The 25,722-nt window shown below is 45.2% G+C and overlaps 2 protein-coding genes across 2 annotated transcripts in view; one reads left to right on the top strand and one right to left on the bottom strand.

The window, feature by feature from the left end:
• Positions 1-1,669: 1,669 nt before the first annotated feature.
• SDF2 (stromal cell derived factor 2) lies at positions 1,670-12,366 on the bottom strand. Its single transcript, XM_069946073.1, has 3 exons — positions 12,140-12,366; positions 3,124-3,320; positions 1,670-2,258 (listed from the first exon to the last, which is right to left on the bottom strand). The coding sequence occupies exons 1-3, from the start codon at positions 12,309-12,311 to the stop codon at positions 1,971-1,973; spliced, it is 657 nt and encodes a 218-aa protein (XP_069802174.1). The 5' UTR covers positions 12,312-12,366; the 3' UTR covers positions 1,670-1,970.
• Positions 12,367-12,706: 340 nt separating this feature from the next.
• Positions 12,707-25,722, top strand: part of SUPT6H (SPT6 homolog, histone chaperone and transcription elongation factor) — a 32,393-nt gene continuing 19,377 nt past the window's right edge. The window contains exons 1-6 of the mRNA XM_069946072.1: positions 12,707-12,886; positions 17,874-17,986; positions 24,241-24,405; positions 24,501-24,571; positions 25,048-25,240; positions 25,323-25,407. Of these exons, the coding sequence (XP_069802173.1) occupies positions 17,881-17,986; positions 24,241-24,405; positions 24,501-24,571; positions 25,048-25,240; positions 25,323-25,407 (620 nt within the window). The 5' untranslated portion in view covers positions 12,707-12,886; positions 17,874-17,880. The remainder of the gene's footprint in view (positions 12,887-17,873; positions 17,987-24,240; positions 24,406-24,500; positions 24,572-25,047; positions 25,241-25,322; positions 25,408-25,722) is intronic.

The following is a 25,722-nucleotide window of genomic DNA, read 5'->3' as shown; positions in this document are numbered from 1 at the left end:
GAGAGCCAGTCGTAGTTTTGAAGAGGCTGCAGGAGGTGATGAATGCTGAGCTGTGGTATGCTGCTGTACGGCTGCAGTCAGTTGTTGGATCAGCTGTGACTGTTGCTGGATCTGTTGAGCCTCTAGGGCGACCACTCGGGCTACTTTACGGATATCAGGCACCTCGCCGGGATCCATGGTTGGAGCCTACTGTAACGCCTGGAGTAGTGGATCCACTGGGCCGACACTAGCGATGGCACTAAACCGCACCAAGGAGCGGAATCTAAGGGGCTGCTGGTTTTCACAAGAGCCCGCCGCAAGGCGGGATGGGCTTGCTGCGGCAGGCGACCCCCAGGTCGCTACCCCTGGTTTGGTTGCTAGTGACAGCAGGCGAGGCGAGGCAGGAGCAGTAGGCAGGAGATGGTGCTGGCAGAGGTCTGTAGGCGTAACCGCAGGTGACAGGCTGAACACAGGAGCAATAGTGTGACAGAGGAGCAGGAACCAGGAACAAGGACTAGGGACCAGGTAGCGGACAGGAATCAGGAACAAGGACTAGGGACCAGGTAGCGCACAGGAATCAGGAACAACAGGGAGCTGGGCCAAACGCTATGGGAAGCATGTAGAGGCTCCTACACCTGGAAGGGGGCAGGGCTGGAACTTATAGGGGAGTGATTAACATTCAAGCCAATTAGGAGCGCACTGCCCCTTTAAATCTGAGACAGCCGGCGAGCGCGCACCCTAGGAGGCGGGGACGCGCGCCAGCCGGCACAGCGACGGGCAGGATCGCGGTGAGGTGAGGCGCCCCCCGGGGACTAAGCAACAGCAGCGTCGGGTCCCTGCATATGGACACCGGCTGCTGCAGAAGTGGGAGAGAGGGTGCGGCGGCGGTCCGGAGCACGGGACGCCGCCGTGGCCCTAACAAAGTGATTTTTACGTTTTGTGGGCCTTCTCTTTTAAGTACAAGGCTCAGCACAGTAATCTAAATCCTAGACATCAATTATGCAGGGTAGTGGCATGCATCCTGCAGCTCAACACTACCTCTACACTTGAGCCTGAAAAAAAAAACTAAAAAACTTTGCACATAGACACTTAAGTAGTATTAGTTGTCTTCTCCATCAGCAGTTTAGAATAAAGGTGGGCATACACCTTTAATAATGGAAGAATGATCATTCAGCCACAGTTATCTCTCCCATCTGGCCCTCGTCCTCCCCAAACACAAGAACTGAGCAAGCAATCGATCCAGTATTCTTTATGGGGAAAATAGGGTTAAGCCGCAACCAGACAGCTCTGACTGCAGCTTTTCTCTCCCAGAGTAAAGGGGTCAGGCAGTGATTTTCCATGACTTCGGACCCCATCTCCACCTACATCATCCAGGTAAACCCACAGCCAGTGGCAGGTATGGCTGACAAAAGTATAGAATATTTGACGAAGATACAGAGCTGACAGAGTCACTCTGGGCGGATGTTCGCTGTATAACCAAGTTAGAGGTCATGTAATACGTTGATCCAGGGATTATTTTAATTGCAATTGGAGTCGGGAAGGAATTTTCTCCCTGTGATGGGGCAATTGTCATCTGTCTCAAAGGGGTTTTTGCCTTCCCCTGGGTCCATACAATAGGGTTTCCCTAGATTGAACCTGATGGACTTGTCTTCTTTCAACCTTAACTAAAAAAAAACACAACCCAAACAAATGAAAACCACAATGAGATTTTTTAAATTTAAAAACCATTTGCTGCAGAGATAATACATTATTTTTTTTCTACTGCAGAGTCATGCTCAGGGATCAATCCGGCCCTTTGCTGCCATTACATAAAAATATGAAATAATAATACCGACACAAAGGTGCAACATACAAACTGTGCCCCATGATTCACTGTTATAAGTTCTTCAAAGTGAACTTTGTAGGATCCTGGAGAATTCCTCAGGGAGGTCAACACTGTACGGTTTAAGAAAAGAAGACCATAGGACTTTAAAACAGTCTGTGTCCGGCTATCATAACTCTGAGTGAGTAAAGTCAGTTCGTGGAGGTTCACTAGGTTTCATGAAGATGCCTTCCATTACCTTCCAGTAGTTATGCTGACTTGCGTAAGTCATGCCATGCACTTCTTTCTGTCCGTTTATGGGACGGCCGTATTGTTCTCCTGTGACAGACAGCAGTACGTTTGTTGACACATGCTTGAATCTCACCTCTTCATTCCGCTGCCAGAATTCCCCATTACATAGTACAGTCCAGTCGTCTAAGATATCTCCTTCCCCATCATCTCCAAATGCACTGACCTCCTGCTCAATTAACAAGACAGAAATGTGTCAGGGACAACTCTACAGATCACAGACATGTACTCTATTATAACATGAGGCTTACCACATGTGGTGGAAACACAAATCCCAGGACCTTCACCATACTATAAAAAGGAGGGACCCATGTGAACCAGGAGACCAGCACGTGGTACATGGGGCAATATGGTTTGATTATATACCAACATCCTGGCGTTGTTTTTTAAATGTGGCCGAGAGGCATTAGTGTCAGCCATAGGTGTGATGTGCAACAGCTCCTTTCTCTCCATGTTGTATTATACTTTAAAAAGGGTTGGAGTCCATGTACCTTTGTTGTTTTCTCCCTTATTGAAGGAATTCTCTAATTTAAACATACTTGTCCTCTATCCACAGGATAGAGGACAAGAAAGAGATTGCGGATTGTGCCCCCTGGGTCCTTTGTTTTAAAGACAGCGGCGGGTGGCCACATTAACAGCGGCTCCATTCATCCGCTATGGAGCCGCTGGGAAGAGCTGACTGCTGTACTTGGCTCTCTGGTGACTCCATAGAGAATGAATAGAGACATGGGTTACATGCCAACCCGCTGCTGTGTTAAAAACAGAGGCGCCGGGGGGCCTATCTGGAGATTGCAGGAGGGCAGGAAGGTAAGACCAACCACAATGTCTTCCTTGTCCCCTATCCATAGGACAAGTAGGTTTTAATTGTTACACCCATTTAAGTGCAGCCCAAAAAGACTGATCCTTACTTCCACAGCCATCTTTGTACATTTGAGAGACCCAATGTAGAATGCAGGGTTTTTAGGTACAGGCATTTTAAATAAAAATTTGGAAAAAAAAGAATAAAAAAAAAAACAAATCTCATGGGAACTCACCTGGTTTCCTGATAAAGGAGATGTGAAGTGATGGCTGTGTAGATTTCGTCCAGTGTTAACATGTGTGAGGCGGATAGATTGTCCACATTTTATCAATGTTCCTCTTTCACAAACCGTTGATGTCTTTCCACGGATTCGCCAATAACTGTTCCCATCATCTGCAGCCGTAACTCCAGTCACCGACTGCTGCCCACTGCCTGTGGTGACAAGATGGTTAAAGGGATTGTATGGTTTAAAAACAAAACAAAACAAAAAAAAAACATTTAAACCATGATAGGTCCCTCACTTAATATGGAGAGCAATTACAAAGACCGCATTCTGCTCTGGAGGACTCTGAACATCCATGCATTACTAGGACTGATCACCAATATGATGATCCTTTAAATAGTGTTCTAACCCATTTCCACATGCAGTGTCCAGAAAACAGTCAAGAAGTGGCCCTATTTGGGGTAACTCTATATTATCCTGATGAAAAATCGCTGCTCTCACACTGATAGACAAGGTACCTACCTTGGTTGGCTTTTTTGTATTTTAATAGCTAGTGTTTAACACTGTTTGCCCTGTGGCAGCAACTGTATGGCAAATAAACAGCCACATAGTGGTTAAAGTTAGGCCTAAAACCATACCAGCATGAGTCTTGTCTGAAAATTGATATGTGAAACCTGTTGTGACGTCCCACACTCCACCAGGAGTACGGGAGGTCAGCTGGGTATTGATTTACACCGCCACCCTGTCCACGTGGGCACAGGAAGACTGGCAAAGCTGCCACCAGCTTCTTGTTAAGATATAATAATACTATATCGGGCCAGAAGCCAGCCCCGAGTGATAGCGTTAGCTTGCGAACAAGGGCGTGTGCGTACGTTGATCGAGACAAAAGAACAGCCACAGATTAAATAGGATATTTAATTGCCTTAAGGGCGCACTAAACAACACACAATATACACAGGATAATATATACAGTGGTCAGAGACAAAGTACAGGTGGTAGCACAGACAGTTTTAGCAACTGGTCGTTACCGTAATTTGGGTGGTAAAGCGAAGCATGGGAGGCGTGTGCTTGCTGCGTTGGTTTTCAGGAACTTCTCCGACCTATCGTCATGGCCTCCCCGGACAAAGAACAATGGGTCCTAGCTAGCCCCTGGGATATATACACCTGGCCGCCACGCCCCCCTCCCAGGTGTGGGCTGGTCTCAGCTACTCCCCCTTGGGCTTACAGCCCAAAACCCCTATAACCCCAAAGTGGGTCATATGTTCCTAACATCGGGTCATAGGGAGATGGTTCTGGTACCACTAGGTCCGGCTGGGCCCCTCGAACGTTTGGAGACCAAACACGACTCCTTTACCCAGCTCGGTCTACCAGTTCTCCGTATCTCCCTATCCCGGGGTCCCAGAGAGGAGTGAGACACAGAGGGACGTTCCATATACTTTCCATATGGCTAGGCCGCACGGAAATTCCATAACTCATTATGGAATCATGGTGCCACTCAGTCTGGAGATATTTGCTCTGATCTAGGTAGGGGAATCTGTTATCAGGGCTTTGGATGCCTGTTGGCCTCTCAGAGTGATACTTTTCACACTTAGGGACCTGGAGGGCTCTGGACACTAGACCCCCCTGCGGAGTATGGCTTCCTGGCAGATAGTGAGCCATGGGCTATATTGATATATAGTTATATCAATATATTGATGAACCATACTCCCTTTTCCTCACACCTGTGTCCACCTGCAGAGAAACCATATGCTAGTGTAGCCATCTATCAAGACTTCACCCAGCATTATCAGCTGTTTGCGGTGGTTTACAGAAGACTAATGTGCAGCTTCAGCTGTAAAACTGCAGATGGTTGGAGGGCAAAAATGAAATTACCTTTTAATAGTAAACTGATCGGTAACTTACATAACTTGCAAGCCTGGAGCAATAACAACAAGAATTTAGGATACCTGCAGTACTGTCACACTGACAGCTGCCTAGTAGTCCAGGTGCTACGTTTCTACAAGAAAAGCTTATGTGTCAATTCAGATTATAAACTGAACTTTTCCTCAGGACAGGCCATATATGTCTGTGGGGGTTTGACACCTGGCACCCCACCAATCGGTTATTTGCCAGAGCCACCATGGTCACATACAGAGGTATGGTGCGTTTACACGGAACGATTATCGGTCGAACCTTTGCAATAACAATCACATTTGAGCGATAATCGGCTCGTGTAAACACAGCGAACAATCAAGCGACGAGCGAGAAATCGTTCATTGTGATCTTTCAATATGTTCTCAAATCGTCGTTGGACGCTCGCTAAAAATTCACAGATCGCTTCGTGTAAACAGTCTTTCAAAGATGTGTGTGAAATGGTGCTGTGTGTTAGATGGGCTTAAGCGACCTTAAAACAGACGATTTTTCGTAACAATTTTTTAACAATTTGTCTAAACGCTGATCGTTATAAAAACAAAATCGTTGCTTCAAAAAAGTTAAAGGATCGATTGGGCGACTTACCGCTTCGTGTAAACGGACCATAACACTGCCACAAGTAGACAGCTTCATACATGACTTAGACTTATGGGTACAAAAGGGGACCACCTGCAGCCACACTCCTGTGGGTACAGCTGGAATTGCCTCCTGGCAGTGTTTTTTAAAACCTTTCTAACCAATCTGCTGCCCGGTGACTTTGATAAAAAAAAAAACCTGTAAAATCGGTATAATTACAGTTTTGTTTTTTTGTGTTTTTTTTTTTTGGGGGGGGAGGGGGGGCTATCAGGTGTAAATAGATTTACCAGTGGAAACAAGTTTTATTAAGAGGAGCAGGTAGTGAGGCTGTGCCACCTGCGTATGCCAGCCTTGTGTGAATCAAGAAACCACAAAGTTCATCTGAATGATTAAACTATTAATAGTAACGACTATTTCCTGTTCTGCAAGAATAACTTGTATTTCACTTTTTACAGACACATTTTACTGAAGGGATACAACAATAAGATGTACTGGTGAAGCACTAACTATAACGAGGCTCTGCCACTGCGTGACCCAGTGGTGCCATACATCTCTCCATCTCATGTGGCTCTGCTATACCAGCAGGAGTCACTCAGGCTTCATAGAAATACATAACCTCAGCTTCCCTTTACTCCCCAACTGTGGCTCTTGTCAAGCTTTATCAACACTCAGACCCCAACCTATTACTAAATCAAGGGGTGTGCTCCTTTAATTCTGACCAACCCAACCCTCCTTAGGAAGCTGAGCCCAAAGGCCTGGGCCATAGTGTATAAATTCACAGAAATTTTCATGGATCCGTATACCATGCAGTAAGCGCTCTAAGGACTCAGCTTAGCACTTCTGCTCTTTTCATTTTAGAGATCGATGGCTGTCTTAGCACCTGGACCATGACAGATGAAAACTCCTGACTAGCGACAAGTCAATCGCTTTAAAGTGATACTGTTGCACAGATACATCAATGTTTTGATAGGTTGGAGTCTTCACAGTCTATGGGACTTCCCACAGCAGTTATCCTATAGAAGGGGTGCATGCCTTTAGGAAGAACCTGCTCTCTCCAGTCATATGGCTCGTATTTGCATTCTTCAGTTAATACCAGTCCAGGGACAGTTTTTATTTCACTACTACAATTAATTTGCTAATCCTCTGTTACTCCTCCTGGCTAACTATGTGCAAATTCATGATTGGGGGTTACCATACTGCTTCTCAACAGGGTGTGCCCCTACATGGTCATCAGTGCAATTGATTTTGTCAGTCAGTGACCTCAGACAACTCTAGGCCAGATCGATAATGTCCGTTAGACGTGTACCTTGGGGAGAGTCACTAAAATATATGTCTACTGTATGACCATGATAAATACAACATAGTGGCATCTGTCATATGTGGGGGCCTACAGTAAAAGAAAATACAATAGGTAAGAAATAATTAAATTGCCCCCGTCGTTATAACTTTCAAAACCTAAATCAACAGTAGATGTAAACTAAAGCAAACTTGCAATATACAGTCATTATTTTTTTGGTGTGTTTTATCATGCTATACTTATCAGAAATCCAGGTCCAGTCTCCTGAAGGCAGATTTTTAGTATTGTGCTGGTTGAAAAAAAAAAAAAAAAAAAAAAAAAAAAAGAGACTAAACAGATGAAGTCCCGGCCCAGTACAGAGTTTCACGGCTCAATGTGTCCATCAGTCAAAAGACTGCCTTCTCTCTGTGAGAGCTCAGATGGTCTGGGAAAAGACTTCCTGTGTTTAGACTCGTTGGAAAAAAAAAGTTTAAACACAGGAAGTACACAAGTTTCGATATAAAATGCTTCTTTGTTTACAAAACTTTGCACAATACAATGAATATATTCAGCATACAAAGTAACATCCCCACAGTGCTGTAGACAAGAGGTCCGGTCTTCGCGCTGCAGCTCTCTTCGAGTCTTCTAGTCCATGGGGACACTCACTCTCCAGGTTAAAATGGAAGTGACGACAAACACTATATTTCCGGAAATCCCCTTTGTGAAGCAGGGATTCCCCGAAATGTAGCGTTTTTTCGTAAATTCCTGGGGTGAGAGTCCCCATGGACTAGAGGACTCAAAGAGCGCTGCAAAACGAAGACCAAACCTCTTGTCGTGATGTGACTTTGTATGTTAAATATATTCATTGTACTGTGCAAAGTTTTCTAAACAAAGAAGCATTTTCTATTAAAACTTGTGTACGTCCTGCTTTATATGGTGTTTAAATATTGCATTACTGGGACTAGCAACTTGGTATAGGATTGCACTCACACAGTGTATTGTATGGCATGGGAGGCATGGGACTCTATGGCTTATTAAACATAGGAAGGGCCGTGTTTTCCATGATAACTAGAAAAAAATAACAAATGTAAATTGTAAACTTTCTTTATATCACATTTAGTGTTAAAGTGACTGTATCACCAGGCCCAGGCTGAAGCACTGGAGGCGGGCCCACCCACCCTTAGTGGGAGGAAACCCTAGCCACTCCATGATAGGGTTCCATTGATTCTAATGGAGTCACATCATGGAGGGGCTGGGGTCTCTTCCCACTGGGGGTGGGTCGGCCAGCCTCCAGTGCTTCAGCCTGGGCCTGGTGGTACAGTTTCTTTAAAAGGGAATTCCAGGTAGGAGGTTAAAAAAAAAAAATTAACTTCTGCAGAAGCATATAGCATTACTTACCTGTTTATCCCAGTTTTGAAACTACCAAAAATCCATTTATTTGGGTTTTTTTTGTTCTGTATTGTGTTTCTATCCTTCCTGGTTGAGCAGTTCCCAGAATGCAATGCTTTCCCTCAGCTGATCATCACAGTCCCCCACCTATCACAATCAGTAAAATTAATGCTGCTTCTGGCCATTTAGAGATGGTGAATCACTTAGGTGACACACACAATGTGAGACAGAGGCATGGGATATTTGTCTCCTAAGGGGGATAGCAGAAGGAGCAGGAGACAATGTGAATTGGCACAAGTGCCATTTTTTTTTACTTCCTGTATGTCAAACAGCTACCAGTGTGGCAGCACCGTACAGATACAGTAATACATTATACACACACACACACACATCTATATAACTTTTAATGTACTTTTATTGGAAAACAAGTTTTTCTTATCCAGAGTTGCCCTTTAAAGGAGAAGTCCGGCCAAAACTATTTATTAATATGTTATTACTTATGTAAAGTTAGGCAAATTTTTAATGTACATTAATTATAGGAAATGCACATATAGGGCTATTTCCCTTAATTTAGTAGATATGGGAGACTTCAGATTCTCTAAAAAAACGGGGGTGTAATTAAAATAGAGTGTCCAGCAGGGGCGCACTATATATAGAAGTTAATGAGTACCATTGACTTCTATATATAGTGCGCCCCCTACTGGACACTCCATTGGAATCACAATGGATGTGTATGGGAATGTACTATACAGTATGTTTTTGATTGAATACATTTATAGAATACTTTGGGGAGCAAGTGTCCTTGCTCCCCAAAGTAATAAATAAATGTATTTAACCAGTACGTTTGGAGGGCACCAAGCAGGGAGGGAGAGAAGTGTATCTACCTACCCCCTCCCTCCCTGCTCGGTGCTGCTGCTGCCACATATGCACAGTACTACTCCCCCATTATCTGTTCATATTATGAACAGATAATGGGGGAGTAGTACCTGTGCTAATCTGATAATGAACGCCGCTGCCGCCGCACAGCTGCTTGTCCCAGCACTTCAGCATGCCACCTCCGCCACTCCCCCTCCTCCTCCCAGCTAACAAGTTGTAACCATAGCACCGATCATCGCCGCCTCTCTCTGCTGGCACATACTGCTTCCCGGTCCGCACTGCATGCCGGCCGGGGACAGGAAGCACCGGGAGCGCCGTGCTCCCTGCGGGGTGAGGTGCTTCCTGTCCCCGACCAGCATGCAGTGCGGACCGGGAAGCGGTATGTGCCAGCAGAGAGACGGCGGAGAAAGGCAGTAAGCAGCAGTGGATAGAAGCAGTAAGCAGCAGCGATGAGCGGCGCTATAGTTACAACTTGTTAGCTGGGAGGAGGAGGGGGAGCGGGGGAGGGTGCATGCTGAAGTGCTGGGACAAGAAGCTGTGCGGCGGCGTTTGTTATGGGAATAGTACAGGTACTACTCCCCCATTATCTGTTCATAATATGAACAGATAATGGGGGAGTAGTACTGTGCATATGTGGCGGCAGCAGCAGCAGCACCGAGCAGGGAGGAAGGGGGGAGGTAGATGCACTTCTCTCCCTCCCTGCTCGGTGCCCTTCAAACGTACTAGTTAAATACATTTATGGATTACTTTGGGGAGCAAGGACACTTGCTCCCCAAAGTATTCCATAAATGTATTCAGTCAAAAACATACTGTAGAGTACATTCCCATACACATCCATTGTAATTCCAATGGAGTGTCCAGCAGGGGCGCACTATATATAGAAGTCAATGGTACTCCATTGTAATTACACCCCCGGTTCGTGACATCACGGTTTTTTAGAGAATCTGAAGTCTTTCTGATCATCTAAATTAAGGGAAATAGCCCTATTGCATTTCCCATAATTAATGTACATTAGAAATTTGTCTAACTTTCCATAAGTAATAACATATTAAAAAATAGTTTTGGCCGGAGTTGTCCTTTAATTTAGGTTTTTAAAATTATAATGACAGGGACACTTTAAGGCAGCCTTATGAACAATTGAAGAAAGAAAGCTGGACACTGTAATACAGCGCACACCACTAAATCCAAAGATATACAAAGTTTATTAGGACAAACAAAAAACACCACAAAAAGCAACAATAAAATCAATTAAAAAACCACAAAGGTATATGAAAAACTAGGCAGGAGGACAATATACTCTCCTACTTTACCAAGGAAACAAACATATTAGTAATGCTCCACATGATTAAATATAAAATTCATAGAGTGCATAAGAATGGCCGGCAACATGAAAGGAAAACAAATCTATAAATACAACGCAATATACCATATAAAGGATCCAAAGTGCTATAGTGCAAGTGAATAAATAAGTCATATAATTATTGTAAACACCAATATGAACCACTAATATAACAAACAATGCCCAACCATATATGCCACATGGAATAAATTACATAGGAGCAGAAACCCTGGTACAGACCCAACGCGTGTCGTCACACACAGTGACTTCGTCAGGGTCCTAATAAACTTTGTATATCTTTGGATTTAGTGGTGTGCGCTGTATTACAGTGTCCAGCTTTCTTTCTTCAATTGTTCATAAGGCTGTCTTTTTGGACACTTAGCTGCACCCCTTTGTTATGTAACATTATGGTGAGCTCCCCCATATCTTAGATTGGACTTTAAGGCAGCCTGACAATGACTGATCATAAAAGAGACAATGCAATAATTGTGACTACATAAGATCCCGGGACATATTAAAAAGAATGAAAAAAAAAAAAAAAAAGAATGAAGAAAAAGAATTAACATTATTTCCTATGGTAAAATGTGTAAAATATGGTTTTAATTGGATTTATTAGTTAGATGAACCCGGAATGAACAGCATTTTTCTGTAGAGCTCAGTGGACTGAGAGTATATGCATAGAAACAATGTGTGATACCCTACGTGTGCAAGGTACACCTGTAATGAATGGGATATATATTTAGGGAAATGAGGGCATATTCCATAGAAAGAGAGGTGTAGTTCTTTCCCTGTGCAAGATAGACCCAGAATGAACAGGACTTTTCTGTAGTTCTCAGGCGTACCTTGCACAGGTTGGGTAACACACATCGGTATCTATGGTATAAACCCTCAGTCCAATGAGTACTACAGAAAAATGTTGTTCATTCCAGGTCTATCTTGCACAGGGAAAGAACTACACCTTTTTTTCTATGGAATATGCGCTAATTTCCCTAAATATATATCCCATTCATTACAGGTGTACCTCGCACAGGTTGGGTATCACACATTGTTTCTATCCGTATACTCTCAGTCTACTGAGCATTACACAAAAATGCTGTTCATTTCTGGTCTCTATTGCACAGGGAAAGAACTACACCTCTTTCTCTATGGAAAATTCCCCCATTTCACTACCTATATATCCCATTTATTCCAGGTATACCTTGCACAGGTAAGATATAACACATCAGTTTCTATGGTATAAACGCTCCGTCCACTGAGCACTAAAGAAAAATCCTTTCATTCCGGGTCTATCTTGCCTGGGGAAAGAAATACACTTCTTTCTCTATAGAACATGCCCTCATTTCACTACTTATCCCATTTATTCCAGGTGTACCTTGCACAGGTAAGGTATCACACATCGGTTTCTATGCGTATACATATACTCTCAGTCCACTGAGCACTACAGAAAAATGGTGTACATACCGGGTCTAACTAATAAAACCATGTAAAACCGTATTTTACATGTTTCCCCATAGGAAATAATGTTCATTCTTTTTCTTCTTAGTATGTCCCTAAGATCCCTTGGAACCACTGGTGTACAATGGATATATCAGTAGGTCTGCATTCCCATTCCGATCAGTGACATCACAATCTGCCACGCCACAGGCTCTGACCCCGGTTACCTGATCCGTATCTGACGTCATGGGAGTGGAGGCGGACGTTGTGCTTGGTGTTGAGCAGCTTCAGCACGGAGCCGCACGTCACCACGGAGAGCTCGGAGGCCCGGCCATAAGGGAACAGCAGAGGCGTGATGAAGAGCAGGAAAGAGCCCGCTCCGTCCTGGGGCTTCATCATCACTCACCAACCGGCTGGGCACGCACCGGAAACGCCAGCAGACTCCACCGGAAATGCACCCTTGGTAACATAAACCGGAAGTCTCTGTTCGCCATCTTACACGTTGGCAAATGAATAAAAAAAACCTTTCAGTCTATACTAATACTTCCAATACTTTGCCTCGTTTACATGTATATCTCGCCTATGTTTCGTACATGATCTTTAAATACCTTAAACCACGCAATTAATTCCGAGACCGGGGTTACGCAACAAATTCTGAAAAAAAAAAAAACGCTACTGAGCATGCGCCCCAAATAGCTTACGGGAGCTCGGAGTTCGCGCGTGCGCAGCATGCTTTTACCCGTAGAACCTGGCAACCTCTCGCGCATGCGCCGTTCCTCGTCCATGGGCACGCTCTACCAACGGCGCATGCGCTGTGTGGGTAGCTGCGGGAAGTTGCGTCACGTTGGTTTGCTGAGTGTTTTTTTCACTCCTCCGTTGGTCTCGCACTCAGGAAAGGGGCTTCCATCTTCGCGCGGTACCGAGACCGTGTCGTAGTCTTCGTGTGCAGGGAGAGGAGACGCTCGGTAACTAAGGTGAGACTTGTTTATCTTTCTCAGGTTCTGCTACGACTTGGGCCTGTGCCTCGGAGGGAGGCCGGCCCGTTGTATAGGCCACAGTCTTTCCGGGGTCTGAGGCTGCGGTATAGACTATTGTATTGGAGGGACGGTGTGTGGGGACGAGACAAGTAAGCTCCATGTCACAGCTGTGCGGCTCTGGTGTACAGCACTGGCGCCTTCTCTATGTGTGATGGCCTAGGATCCCTCATCAGCCATGATGGCTAGTGTGATCAGCTGTGTGAGGAGCCCGAGAAGCCATACACCCAGGCCTGTGCCATCCAAACCATAGCTGGCTTATCGGCTCCCATAGAGATCCGGGGATTTAAAGGGCAATTCCTCTCTTATAATAACGGAGGATTATCTGTTGTGGTCCAACCTCTGGGACTCTCACCGCTCCCCCAGCTATGGGATGGAGAATGATACTGTATTCCTCTGGGGGAAAAAAATTCCTCTTAAGGAAGGGTCAGGGCTTATTTCCTGAGAAACATGGTATGCCGCCATACTGTATGCTGTATCGTTAGGCTCCCATACTGTAATTTCCCCTGTAGTTAGTCTTCATGCCGTATACCTCCCTCCCCCCTCTGTCGTTGTGTACGCACACGGTATACCCCCCCTCCGCAGTAAGGTGCCCTACACTGTATACCTTTCCCCCATACTGTATACATCCCTCCCTCCTCTGCTGTAAGGTGCCATATACTGTATACCTTTCCCCCTTATTGTAAACCTCCCTTTCCTCCTCTGCAGTAAGGTGCCCTATTCTGTATACCTTTCCCCCATACTGTATACATCGATCATGTCGGCTGATCGTTGAAGTCGTCTGTCTTTCAACATGTTGAAAGACAAGCAACTTCTATAGCAATGATCTGCTGCCGCCGTTATATCCTATGGGCTGCCCGGACGGTCTAGCGTTCACCCGGGCAGCTCACCCACTCGCTGCTGCCGCGTGTAATAGTGGCAGCGGGGAACGAGGAGCAAATGAACGCTCTCAGTGCTCATTTGCTTTTCACTGTCGGCCCATGGAATAGGGCCTTTTGCCCTCCTGCCTCCCCTGCAGCTTGTATTGAGCAGGTGGGGGTGGAGCATAATAACTGGCACTGATTGGCTGATGCTCAGCCACCCAGTGTAAGGGATCTGGTCAGCTGACTGTAACTAGGGCTTATTTTGGAGTAGGGCCTATAGTTAAAGCCTTCTTCAAAAGGCCTGCAAAATGAATCCAGGGTTTATTTTCAGGGTAGGTCTTATTTTCAGAGAAAATAGTAACAGAGTATGCTATGGGCAGTGTTAGTGGGTGTTAGCTCAGTCAGTTTCTTGCCCAAGTTTACCCACCTTACAGATTGTATGGGTTGTTAAAGTGCAAAGGTCACAGAGAGTACTAACTTCTATTTCCCATTCATGTGGGACAGTTCCTATCCATTGCTTTAAAGAATATCTCTGAATGTAACGCTAAGATGGCTGTCCAATTATAACTTGTAAAAATTACAATTAGGAAATAGAAACAGGTAAAAAACATGTTGCAGTTTTTTTTTTAAGGGATTCAGTTAAATTGAATAGTATGGAGATCAAGTTGATACAGCTACTTATATGTATATAATCATTGATACATTGCACTGTTTAGCCATTTGCTATATACAAGGTACATATGATGTATTGAGTTTTCACCTGCCTATTTGGGCCAACATCTATGTTTATTGTAGCAGGGGGTCACTAGCACATTATAGCTAGTATAGATTCCTATTAGGGCCCGTGCACACTGAGGAAAAGAGGCGGCACTTAGGATCGGAGTCCGTGCAAAATTCTTTCTGCCCTATTGCTTTAATGGGATATATCATGCGCCTCAGCTCTCCGCTGAAAGAATCAACATGTTTATTCTTTGTGGGGAGAGCAGAGGCGCACAAGAAATCCCACTGAACCAATAGGACAGGCAGAATCCACCGTGTAAAGCCTCTTGTAAATTCTGCCACTTTTCCTATGTGCATGGGCCCTTAGTGAGATAGTTATCGCAGTAGTTTACAGGAGCTTGTAGGAGAAAGGGTTAGGTTCCAGTGCACAGTCATCCTTATTAGGGTGTACACTCCGCCTTGGGCAGGATAGTTATAAAGTGTGAGGGTTTATATATTACCCACATCACTAACTCTTTATTATTCAGTTTCCCTGTGGAGTTTATATTGTCTTTAATCATAATCTCAACATCCGGTTCACATCACACATAGCCTGTACACAACAACTGTAAGGGATCTCCAGGTGTAGTTATACTGTTTGTGCTGTATGAATTGTGATGTAGATGTAAGATGATAATAATAATAATAATAATTTTTATAGCGCCAACAGATTCTGCAGCACTTTACAATTCTGGGGGTACATACATAGACAAAAAATAGACATTACAAAGATATACATATAATTATCCATACATGAGAAGTGAGGGCCCTGCTCGCATGCATCAGCTTACACACTATCAGGAGGGGGTGCGAGACAGAATGGCAGAGGGGCAAAGTGCATCATTGTTCTTATGGTCCGGCAGTGCAGGTAAGGGTGGATGAACCTGTCACCAGCCAATGCCTGCATGCACAGGTCTAGGTGCTTAAATGCTTGGTTTGTGTGTGTGTGGCGGAGGTAGGTGTGTGTGCGGGGGGAAGGGGGGGGGGGGGTTTGAGGGTAGCAGTAAAAATTAGGGAACCTGGTAAGCCTGCTTGATTAGATGAGTTTTGAGGGCACGTTTGAAGCTTTGTGTATTGGAGGTGAGTCTGACAGTCTTGGGTAATGCATTCCATAGAACTGGTGCAGCTCGGGTGAAGTCCTGGAGACGGAAGTGAGAGGTGCGGATCAAGGTGGATGTTAGTCTTAAGTCATTAGAGGAGCGTAAGGCATGGGTAGGGCGGTAGACAGAGATGAGGGAGGAGATATAGGGAGGTGTAAGTTATACTGGAGTTGGCATATACCACAGGTTTATCATCGGGACACAGTGGAGCCCACTGGCTTATGTTGATACAGTGGAATTGCATTGATTTTTATAATTTTTGGATTAGTGCTTTCTGATTCATGTCAGTAATTTTATGAGAATACTGTATATTGTTATATTTTAATTTCCATTCTGTGATATGCATGTACACCAAAGTGCGAGAAGACGAGAATTTTCGGGCACTAGGGCAGTGTGACCCTAGGCCCGCCTTTCTGACTCTTGCTTGTAGCATTAAAGTGACTCTGTACCCACAATATGACCCCCCCAAACCACTTGTACCTTCGGATAGCTGCTTTTAATCCAAGATCTGTCCTGGGGTCTGTTCGGCAGATGATGCAGTTATTGTCCTAAAAAACAACTTTTAAACTTGCAGCCCTGTGCCAAACTGGCGTGGCCTAGAGTGACTATGCATTAGGCTGGCACAACTTCTCCGTCCCTCCTCCCCACCCTCTTCGTCATTAGCAATGGCCCAGGCAGATTTTGTATTATTCATCAGCTGTGAGAACACGGCACATGGGCTGGATTGTAAGGCACCTGTGCAGTGTTCACTGCAGAGGAATAGGAAAAATCCTGCCAGTGGCATTCCTAATGATGAAGAGGGTGGGGAGGAGGGACGGAGGGGTGGTGCAAAATTAGGGCACAGACACTCTAGGCCACGGCAGTTTGACACAGGGCTGCAAGTTTAAAAGTAATTTTTTAGGACAATAACTGCGTCACCTGCTGAACGGAGTCGCTTTAAAGGGGAACTATCAGCAGTTTAGATTAATCTAACCTGCCCATAGCTCCCTAGTGGGCATGGCGTGCTGGGGATGAAGGTAAGTCCGTTACTTTCACCCTCTGCGCCGTTCCCTTTTAGCTGTGAAGGCCTCTGCCTTGTAAGCCACAAGGAGTACTGGGGAGGGGCCTACTGCCCTTGAGCACTGATCTGGTTGGCCCCCTCCATTGATAATCACTGGTTGGGGGGCATGATATTGGCAGAGTGGGCTGTCCCTGCTAAAACGAGTTACTGAAGTAGGAAGAAGAGTGATGGGAGGGGGCAACCAGAAGATTTAAGTATGTATTTTTTTTTTTCAGGCCTCCTCTAGCAATATATAAACTTTTTGTTGGTCCTTTTTAATCTTTGCATAACCCCTGCAAGTAGTTGCGTGTTTTCATTTAGAGAAATTCATCATGTGAAACTGAAATGTTTCATATTGGGCTTGTGAAAACACTTTCGAAAAAGAACTTTGCACACAGTGAATGACAAACTGCCAGTCATACATGTAATTTAGATGAGTAACAGTGACATATTTTATTAGAAATATCCAGCGTGAAATGCAGGATATGCTTGAGATGCTATATGGGTTCTGTTTCAGTTCTCACTTTGCATTTTATTAAAAACACGTGACAAGTATGTACACATTCTAAAGCTATCATTGCCTGCATGATAACCACTTAGGCTAGGTTCATAATGCGTTTTTGCAATCCGTTTTTTGAAGAAAAAAACTGGATGCATTTGTCTGCATCTGTTTTTACATTGACTTACATTGTAAAAAAAAAAGAGAAACGGATCCGTGTTTTTTTGACGAACACAAAAACGTAGCTGACAGTACTTTTGTGTCTGTAAAAAAAAAAAAAAAAAACAACACACAAATGCATGCTTTTTTTCAATTGCAAAAACGCAGTGTGACCCTAGCCTTACACAAGTTATTTATGAAGAAGAGAGAGTTGTCTAGCACTTCGAATAAAATTGTCTAAACTTTATTGAATTCCCTTAAAAAAAAACCAAAACCCAAAACTTCATATGGCATCTCCCAACGCGTTTCTAACCTAGCCATATGCAGAGAGCCAAAAAGCCTCATGTTGCTGATGAGCCACAAAGTTGGGAACCTTGACTTAATGTTTTTTAAAAATCTACAAGGTTGTAGAAAATGACTGGACATTGTATTGTATAAGACAGTTCTACAAATGGCAGTCTAGGTTGGTGTAAGAATGACAGTAACACTCTACATTTTATCGTCACAGAATAAACATGTCTGACTTTGTGGAAAGTGAAGCAGAGGAATCTGAGGAAGAATACAACAATGAGGGGGAGGTAGTACAAAGATCCACTAAGAAGTTTGTTGAAGATGATGATGGTAAGTTGAATAGATTAAATACTTCTCATTTCCAAACCGCTTTTAATGTTTTATCCTAAAACTAGAATCCAGGCCTAGCACAGACGATGGACTTCTCTCCTCGATACAGAATAAATATGCACCTGTGTGCATAGTTGTAGGTAGCTAGAGGCAAATATTACATAGAAAAATCTGCACTTGGTGAAGTTGGGCTTTGAGCCCAACACTGTTAATGATGTACTAATAAGGCTCTGTTCACATGCAGTAAAATTGGGGTAATATCTGCTTTTTAAAAACACTTTTATAGCCAAATCCTGAATGTGGAAAAAGTACCATTAAGTTGTAGCTGTTGGCACCCACCACGTTTGAGCTTCAGGAACCCCATCCTTGTTATTGCTTATGGATTATCATCAGATTTATCCAGATCACATATTTTCTAAAATATTGTTTTTTCTCGTGCGTCTTATTGGGGGACACAGATACCATGGGGTATAGGCTGCTGCCACTAGGAGGCGCTGACACTAAGAGAAACAAAGAAAGTGACTCCTCCTGAGCAGGATATACCCGCCCACAGGCACTGAGCTAAACCAGTTTAGCTTAGTGTCAGTAGGAGGCAGACACAGGTCTGGGTTCTCCAGACCAGTTTCTTCCTTTATGTTTAGTTAGTTAGATTTTCTTTTTCCTTCTAGGTCCTATGGATTCTTGGGCACGGTGGGTAATCTAGACCCACCCTGATCCCCTCACTATGCGACCAGGGAACAGACCATAAATATAGATGGACTGTCTACCCTCGGTTGCCACCGGCCGGCAACGTGACACCATGGCACCAAATCAGTCTGACTGTCTGGTCGCCTTTTCTGCGGACTCTATATCCGCACAGCCCCTTCCCGCCTCGCCCCCCAGAGCTTGGCGCGTAAGGTGAGGCACCCACCGGCTGAAGACGGCAATGGTGAGTATGGGCTCCTACCTGGTGAGTATATTCCCCCTGCCCTCCCTCCCAGGCCACCATTGTATTCTTATAGACAACCCCCGGGCCATGCTTTCCTCACACAGGGATTTCTTCATCTCCCCATGCTCCACTCCCTCAGGGTCACTGTACCTCTGTGGCTCTCTCCTCAGTCAGTAACAGGCCAGCCCCCTCCTCCATTTTATTTTGTACTTGTGCCTCTCTCTCTGGGTGCCATGGGGTGTACAGTGAGGGGTCTCCCACTCCTGTCAGTGCTGTGCAGGCTGCAGTTTCCCGCCTTTTTTCCCTATTGTGGCTATGCCTGGAGTACCTGCTCTGGAGGATGCTCCGCCTCCTCCGTTAGGCCCCGCCCCCTGTCGGCCGCAGCATCCCGCCATTTTTCTTAGGTTGCTGAGCCTGCACTACTGCACTGTGGATGCCCCGCCCCTCCCGTTAGGCTCCGCCCCCTTTCGGGTGCAGCGTGGGCCACAGCATCCAGCCCTGTATCTTATGTGGCTGATTCTGCACCGTGGGATGCTCCGCCCCCTCCCGTTAGGCCCCGCCCCCTTCGGGAGCCGCGCAGCCCACAGCATCCCAACATTTTTCTTAAGTTGCTGGGACTTACTGTGTGATGCCCCGCCCCCTCCCGTTAGGCCCCGCCCCTTTCGGATGCTGTAAGGGCCTGCAGCATCACCATTTTTGTTATCTTTTTAACTCTGTGGAGCCTTCACTGTGATGCCCCGCCCCCTCCCGGGTTGCCCCGCCCCTTTTCGGGTGCTGCGGGCTGCAGCATCCTGCCTTTTTATTAGGATTGTGGCTACACTGAGCCTACACTGAGGGATGTTGCTCCCCCCTGCCACGTGTGTGTGGTCTCCCGGGAGAGCTACCACACACACTGTTCTATTCCCAGCAGCTTCTCCTGCCACCTACTGGTGGAAGTGGTTATTACACCATTACATATATAAGAATGGCTTGCATCAAATTTTCTTATGGCCAATGTTCCATATAATGTTCCAGCAACCCTTGGTCTGCAGATCCAGCATTTTTGGTGCTGGTTGACCCCTCTGTGTCAGATTTTATATATTTAAGATTACATTAATACATATATACACATTCTGGTTCCCCTCCAACCACATACGCACAGACACATTCCCCATCACCATACGGTGTTTCTGTGCCCTCAGTGAGATCCTTCTGCTCCATGGTGTCACAAGTAGGACACTGCACCAGACACGTTACTCACTACTAGACAGTTTACTGTGCTCTGAGCAGAACCCTCTGCTACATGGTGTCACGAGAAGTACATGGAACCAGACACGTTACCCACTATCCAGGTGGTGTATCTGTGCTCTGAGCAGAACCCTCTGCTACATGGTGTCACGAGAAGTACATGGAACCAGACACGTTACCCGCTATCCAGGTGGTGTATTTGTGCTCTGAGCAGAACCCTCTGCTACATGGTGTCACAAGAAGTTCATGGAACCAGACACGTTACCCACTGTCCAGGTGGTGTATCTGTACTCTGAGAACCCTCTGCTACATGGTGTCTCGAGAAGTACATGGAACCAGACACGTTAGCCACTATCCAGGCGGTGTATGTGCTCTGAGCAGAACCCTCTGCTACATGGTGCCACGAGCAGGACACGGATCCAGACACGTTATCTGTTTCCAGGCGGTGTATCTGGGCTTTGAGCAGAACCCTCTGCTACACGGTTTCCCAACCAGGAGAACCGTCTGCTACATGGTTGGTCATACAGGTTATGGGACCAGACACATCACCCATTGCCAATCATTGTTCCTGTGTTACTCAGAGCTACCCCCTATGCTACAGGATGTCACAAGCACAACACATGTCCTGTCATTCACATCACCCATTAGCGGGCGGTGCTTCAGACCTGCCTCTCATCTTCATGACATAGATTCCTTTACTACATGATGTCACGGACATAGAACTGGACATGTTACCCCCTCCCAGGTGGTGGTACAAGGTTATTCAGAGCTCTGCCCTCTGCTGCATGATATGGCTCCAACTACATTACCTGTAGTTCGGTGTGCACAGATTGTGGTATTCTGTTACACGATGTAATACACCTTCTTCAGGTCCACTCATTATAGTGCATTATAGTGGTGATGCTTGGCATTTCTCGTGTCCAGTTCTCGTTTACATTGGGACTCAGTCCTCTTCTCTTCCCTGCTCCCAGAGCACACCCTGTAGGCTTCTGTTTGCTTGTCTAGTTTACAGGTCTGACCAGGCACATTACCTGCTTCCAGTCCAGGGATTTGTATCTCTTGAATGCTGGTCCTTGGTTACTTACTGCTTGCAGCTAGTCTGCTCGTGTTACCCTATATTACCTTTCATCCTCGTAGGACTCCCATGATCGGTGCCTGTCACTTCAGGGGATCATCATAGGGTAACTTGTTACCACACCATTTCGTCTTCTGTATGTTTCCACTAGCAAGTCTCATTACCTGCTCTCGGGCAGTGTAACCTTGGTTTATTCCTCTCGGGCCGTATCCTTTCTAAAGCCCGAGCATCCTGCTACGTGTCCCACTACACAAGGTACAGAACCCCTCGCTTTACCTGCCCCCGGACTGTTGTACTGTCATACTCTGGTCCTCTGAGTGGCCGGCAGCATATAGGTACAGTCACTATTTCATCCTGGTACTGTCAGGGTGGTTCTTCTGTCCTTCATCTGGGCATAACTACCATGTTTTGGCATTTGTTTCACTGGCTGTTACCCAGTAGTATGGCTTAGTAACAGTAGTAGTATTGTATTGCTTAGACCGTCCCCTCTGCTATACTGCGGATGGCCCTCAGCGAGGTTTGTTCTTATTGTCTCATGGTGCTCTACTTCAGGAAGCTGTCCTTGGTCAGCACCAGCCACATTGCCTCTTCTCTTTGATCTGGGTGAAGTGAGGCCTCTCGGTTCCTCAGGTAAAACAGTAAGGGTTTCTTCTACCCCTGGTGTATGTAGGACATCGACTGCCTACATGACTCACAGTGCTGCTTTAGGACGTCTTCTTCTGCATCTGCCTATGGCCAACATGGCAAGTATTTAGTCTTCTCTCTCTTAGGCAGCTGCAGTCTCACAGGGTAAGGATTCCTGTTTACTGCCTGTACTGTTTCTCTACCGTCCTAAGCCTAGGTGTATGGTCCCTTTGTGGTCTAGCTTCTCCAAGTGTCCTTTTTTGGCCATATGGACTATGAAGCATTGTTGTTCTCAGTTCAGGGTTTTGCAGTGCTCCCGCATACACAGTTATTCCTACGCTCTGGAGTAGCACACTGTTGTGCATGACCCCCCTATCCTAGGTTTGGTTTTTTACTACTCAGTCAGGAAATCTTCAAGCAGTCCTTCTCTCCTCCGTGAGGATGGAATATTTAGTATAATAGGTATCCTACAGTCCTCCAGAGGACTGTTATTCCGAGATTGCTTCTTCCGACAGGCAGGTGTGGGTTTTCGGCCCTCATTGGCCTCTATGAGCACTCCTGCTTGACTTGCTTGTCCTTGGTCTTCTTGTTGACCTGCCATGCTCTCCAGATGGGACTCCCGGTCCCCCTCCCTAATCTTGTCTCCCATGTGGAGTCCTCGAGAACTTCTCCCTTAAAGATTTCCTCTACTTGCAAACAGGGTTGTTCACTGGCCTATGTCTGGCCCTACCTAAGGCTCTATCGTCTCCGAACCTATTGCATTCTGGCCAGGCTTCATTTGTTCGGCAAGTTGCCAATTCTCGATCATCTTTTCTCATTCACCATTAAAGTCCCCTTGTTTTCCTGTTGCTCTGTCCACCAGAATGCATCTGGCTCTCGCCTTTCCAATTGCCTAGGGATCCGGTTGAGCTGGTTGATCCGCTAATATCTTCAATGTGGCCATTGGATCCCGTATAAGGTTCCTTTCTCAAGCAATGTCTCTGCTCACCCTTTGAGGCGTTGGTTTCTAGATCTAGTCTACATATGGACTCTAGTCTATGTATTAACTGTTGTTCCCATTGTCCTGTGACAACTCCTGTGCCCATCAGCCTTACCTCGACCTCCCTCAACGGTTTTCTTCTTTGACTCCATGCTCTCGAGTACCTCTAGGCTTCCTTGGAGCGGAGTGTTTTATATAATCGACCTCCTTTCTAAGGCTTTAACAGCCCATGGAGTTGGTTTTTTCCCGGCCTACCAGCTTCCTCTGCTCATCTTTTCTGTCGGACACTGCGGGGTACCTGGTACTACTGTACTCTTTTCAGGACAACTTGCTCAAGATTCAGATCATGGTTTTCTTTTCTCCCTCTCCTTCTTTCCCTGGACTGCATTACGCTTGGAAAGCTTTATTCTTATTAACATGTATGTGTTTCTCAGATGGGGTAACTCATGTCATAGGCCATGGCTTTCTCTTCTCAGTGAAGACTGTACTACTAGGCCTATGGAGCTTTCAGCCTGGCCATTCTTCCCTGCTCCATAGTCAGGGACGCAGCTTCTCCTGCATCTCATGTGGCACCTTCTATGAGAGACTCTCAGTCCTTTCTCCTTTATTTGACGCCTTAGGCCTCTAGGTGCCACGAAACACTTTCCAGTCTCTCCCGTCATGGTTGTATTTGCCTTTTTTCTGTTCTACCTCAGAGTAAGTCCCTGCCGCCTGTGGTCGCCTACTTGGCTGGGCGTCTGCTTTTTTCCCCACATCTAGCCTACTAGTTCTGTTGGACTCAATGTTAAATCATGTTGCTGGCTTCCAGGAAGGCCACAACCCACTCTGCAGTGCAGCACGTTGCTCCAGGGACTAGACCTGCTTTCCTTTGCCGCGGACCTGTCGGGGTTTTCTCTGACGCATTCAGCATCATCCCTTGCTCTATTCCTAGTTGATGGTTGTGTTGGTGCTATTCTGTGCCTTCTCGCCAAGCGCTCTTGTCTAGCGGTTATCTTTCCCACCCCATGGACTGCTTTTGGACGTCCCATGGTATCTGTGTCCCCCAATAAGACGCACGAGAAAAGAGGATTTTTTACTCACCGTAAAATCTCTTTCTCGTAGTCTTCATTGGGGGACACAGCACCCACCCATTTTCTTTTGGGGTTTTTCCTCGGTATGGTAGTTTTCTCCGTTTTTGGTGTTATTTCTACTTTACCTGTTCTTGACTTCTCCTACTGCTCTTGTACAAACTGGTTTAGCTCAGTGCCTGTGGGCGGGTATATCCTGCTCAGGAGGAGTCACTTTCTTTGTTTCTCTTAGTGTCAGCGCCTCCTAGTGGCAGCAGCCTATACCCCATGGTATCTGTGTCCCCCAATGAAGACTACGAGAAAGAGATTTTACGGTGAGTAAAAAATCCTCTTTTTTTTTTTTACTTTGTTCAGATGAAGAAGAGGAGGATGAAAATCCAGATGAGCAGGATGAACAAGGAAATTTAAAAGATTTTATCAATGACGACGATGATGAGGAAGAAGAGGAGGAAGAGGAAGAAGCTGGGAGTGAATCTGGAGGCTCAGACGATGAAATTGGCCACAAAAATAGAAAGCGCAGTAAGTATTATAAAGATGTAAAGATTGCAGAATAATCTTCTGTAAAAATGTCATCTGATTAAGTTGCACTTTTTTTTGCTTCCATGTACAATTAGCATTTGATGACAGACTGGAAGATGATGACTTTGATCTCATTGAAGAAAACTTGGGTGTTAAAGTGAAGCGTGTAAGTATAGAGTTTATTCATTTATTTTTAGATTTAAGAAGTTAATATATTTTTAATGCCACCATAGTCCTAGGGAAGAGCATGCTGCTGTATAGTGGTAGTCTCGTAAAGACCACTTTTTTCTATTTGTTCTAATAGGGCTTGTAGACATTTCTAATGGTTGGCTTATAATGGTACATTTCCCCTGCTGTGTCCAGTATGGCCAATAGCTATCTTTAAGGATGCATTCACACCTACAGGATCTGCAGCAGATTTGATGATGTGTTCAGTTATTTAAATGAAATCTGCTGCAGAAAATCAGCTGCAGATCCTGTAGGTGTGAACGCACCATTAAGAAGGAATCGTTGTCATAAGGCAATCCCTTTTACTGCATTTTGTTAGGTGACATTGAATGTGTAAGTGCAAAAGAGTACTTCTATGCATATGTATCTAAGTGCAAGTTCTTGACTTTTCCTTCTTGACATTTCCTAATACAGCAAAAATTCAGACGAGTGAAGAAAATGTCAGATGATGAAGACGAAGAGGAAGATGCTGGAAAAGAGGAGCATGAAAAAGAAGCAATTGCTGAGGAAATCTTCCAAGATGGTGAGGATGAGGATAGACATGACTTGGGTGATCAGCCACCTATTGCTGCTGAGGAAGATGAAGAGGAGGAGGATGAGGAATCTGGTAAGCATTTCCATTAATGCTTTGTTAGTTTTTTAATATAAAATCTGAGACCAGGACTGAAAAACATCCTTGTACATTGCAGACATTGATGACTTCATTGTTGATGATGATGGACAACCATTAAAAAAACCCAAATGGAGAAAAAAGCTTCCAGGATATGCAGATGCGTAAGTAATAGATTTAAGTGCTTTTTTCTGTAAAACACTTTGTGCAACATTTATCAATCTGAGACAAAAATCCGACACAGTTTTTGCCTCAGACAAATAGCAAACAATAACAGCTCCGCTTTTATTGCACAGAATTGTCTGTTGGTCACTGTCTATCTACAGTGTGTCAGATTTTTGTCTCAGATTGATTAATCCGGGCCTTTCTATCAAACCTTACTTATGAGGTGGCATTCAAAAGGCATCAAAATGCCCTCTAGTTTTTAAGGGGTGAAGTATTACCTGAAAATAGAGATTGATTGATTTATTTTAAATTTA

The sequence above is a fragment of the Dendropsophus ebraccatus genome, chromosome 11 (assembly GCF_027789765.1).
Source record: "Dendropsophus ebraccatus isolate aDenEbr1 chromosome 11, aDenEbr1.pat, whole genome shotgun sequence".
Taxonomy (NCBI): Eukaryota; Metazoa; Chordata; class Amphibia; order Anura; family Hylidae; genus Dendropsophus; species Dendropsophus ebraccatus.
This window is presented reverse-complemented; position numbering and strand designations above follow the sequence as displayed.

Excerpts from the sequence above, each read along its gene's own strand:
- SDF2 (XM_069946073.1), bottom strand. The coding sequence starts at position 12,311 with ATGATGAAGCCCCAGGACGGAGCGGGCTCTTTCCTGCTCTTCATCACG. Across the intron at positions 3,321-12,139 it reads TGACGTCAGATACGGATCAG|GCAGTGGGCAGCAGTCGGTG; the intron begins GTAACCGGGGTC and ends TTGTCACCACAG. Across the intron at positions 2,259-3,123 it reads CTCCTTTATCAGGAAACCAG|GAGGTCAGTGCATTTGGAGA; the intron begins GTGAGTTCCCAT and ends TTAATTGAGCAG.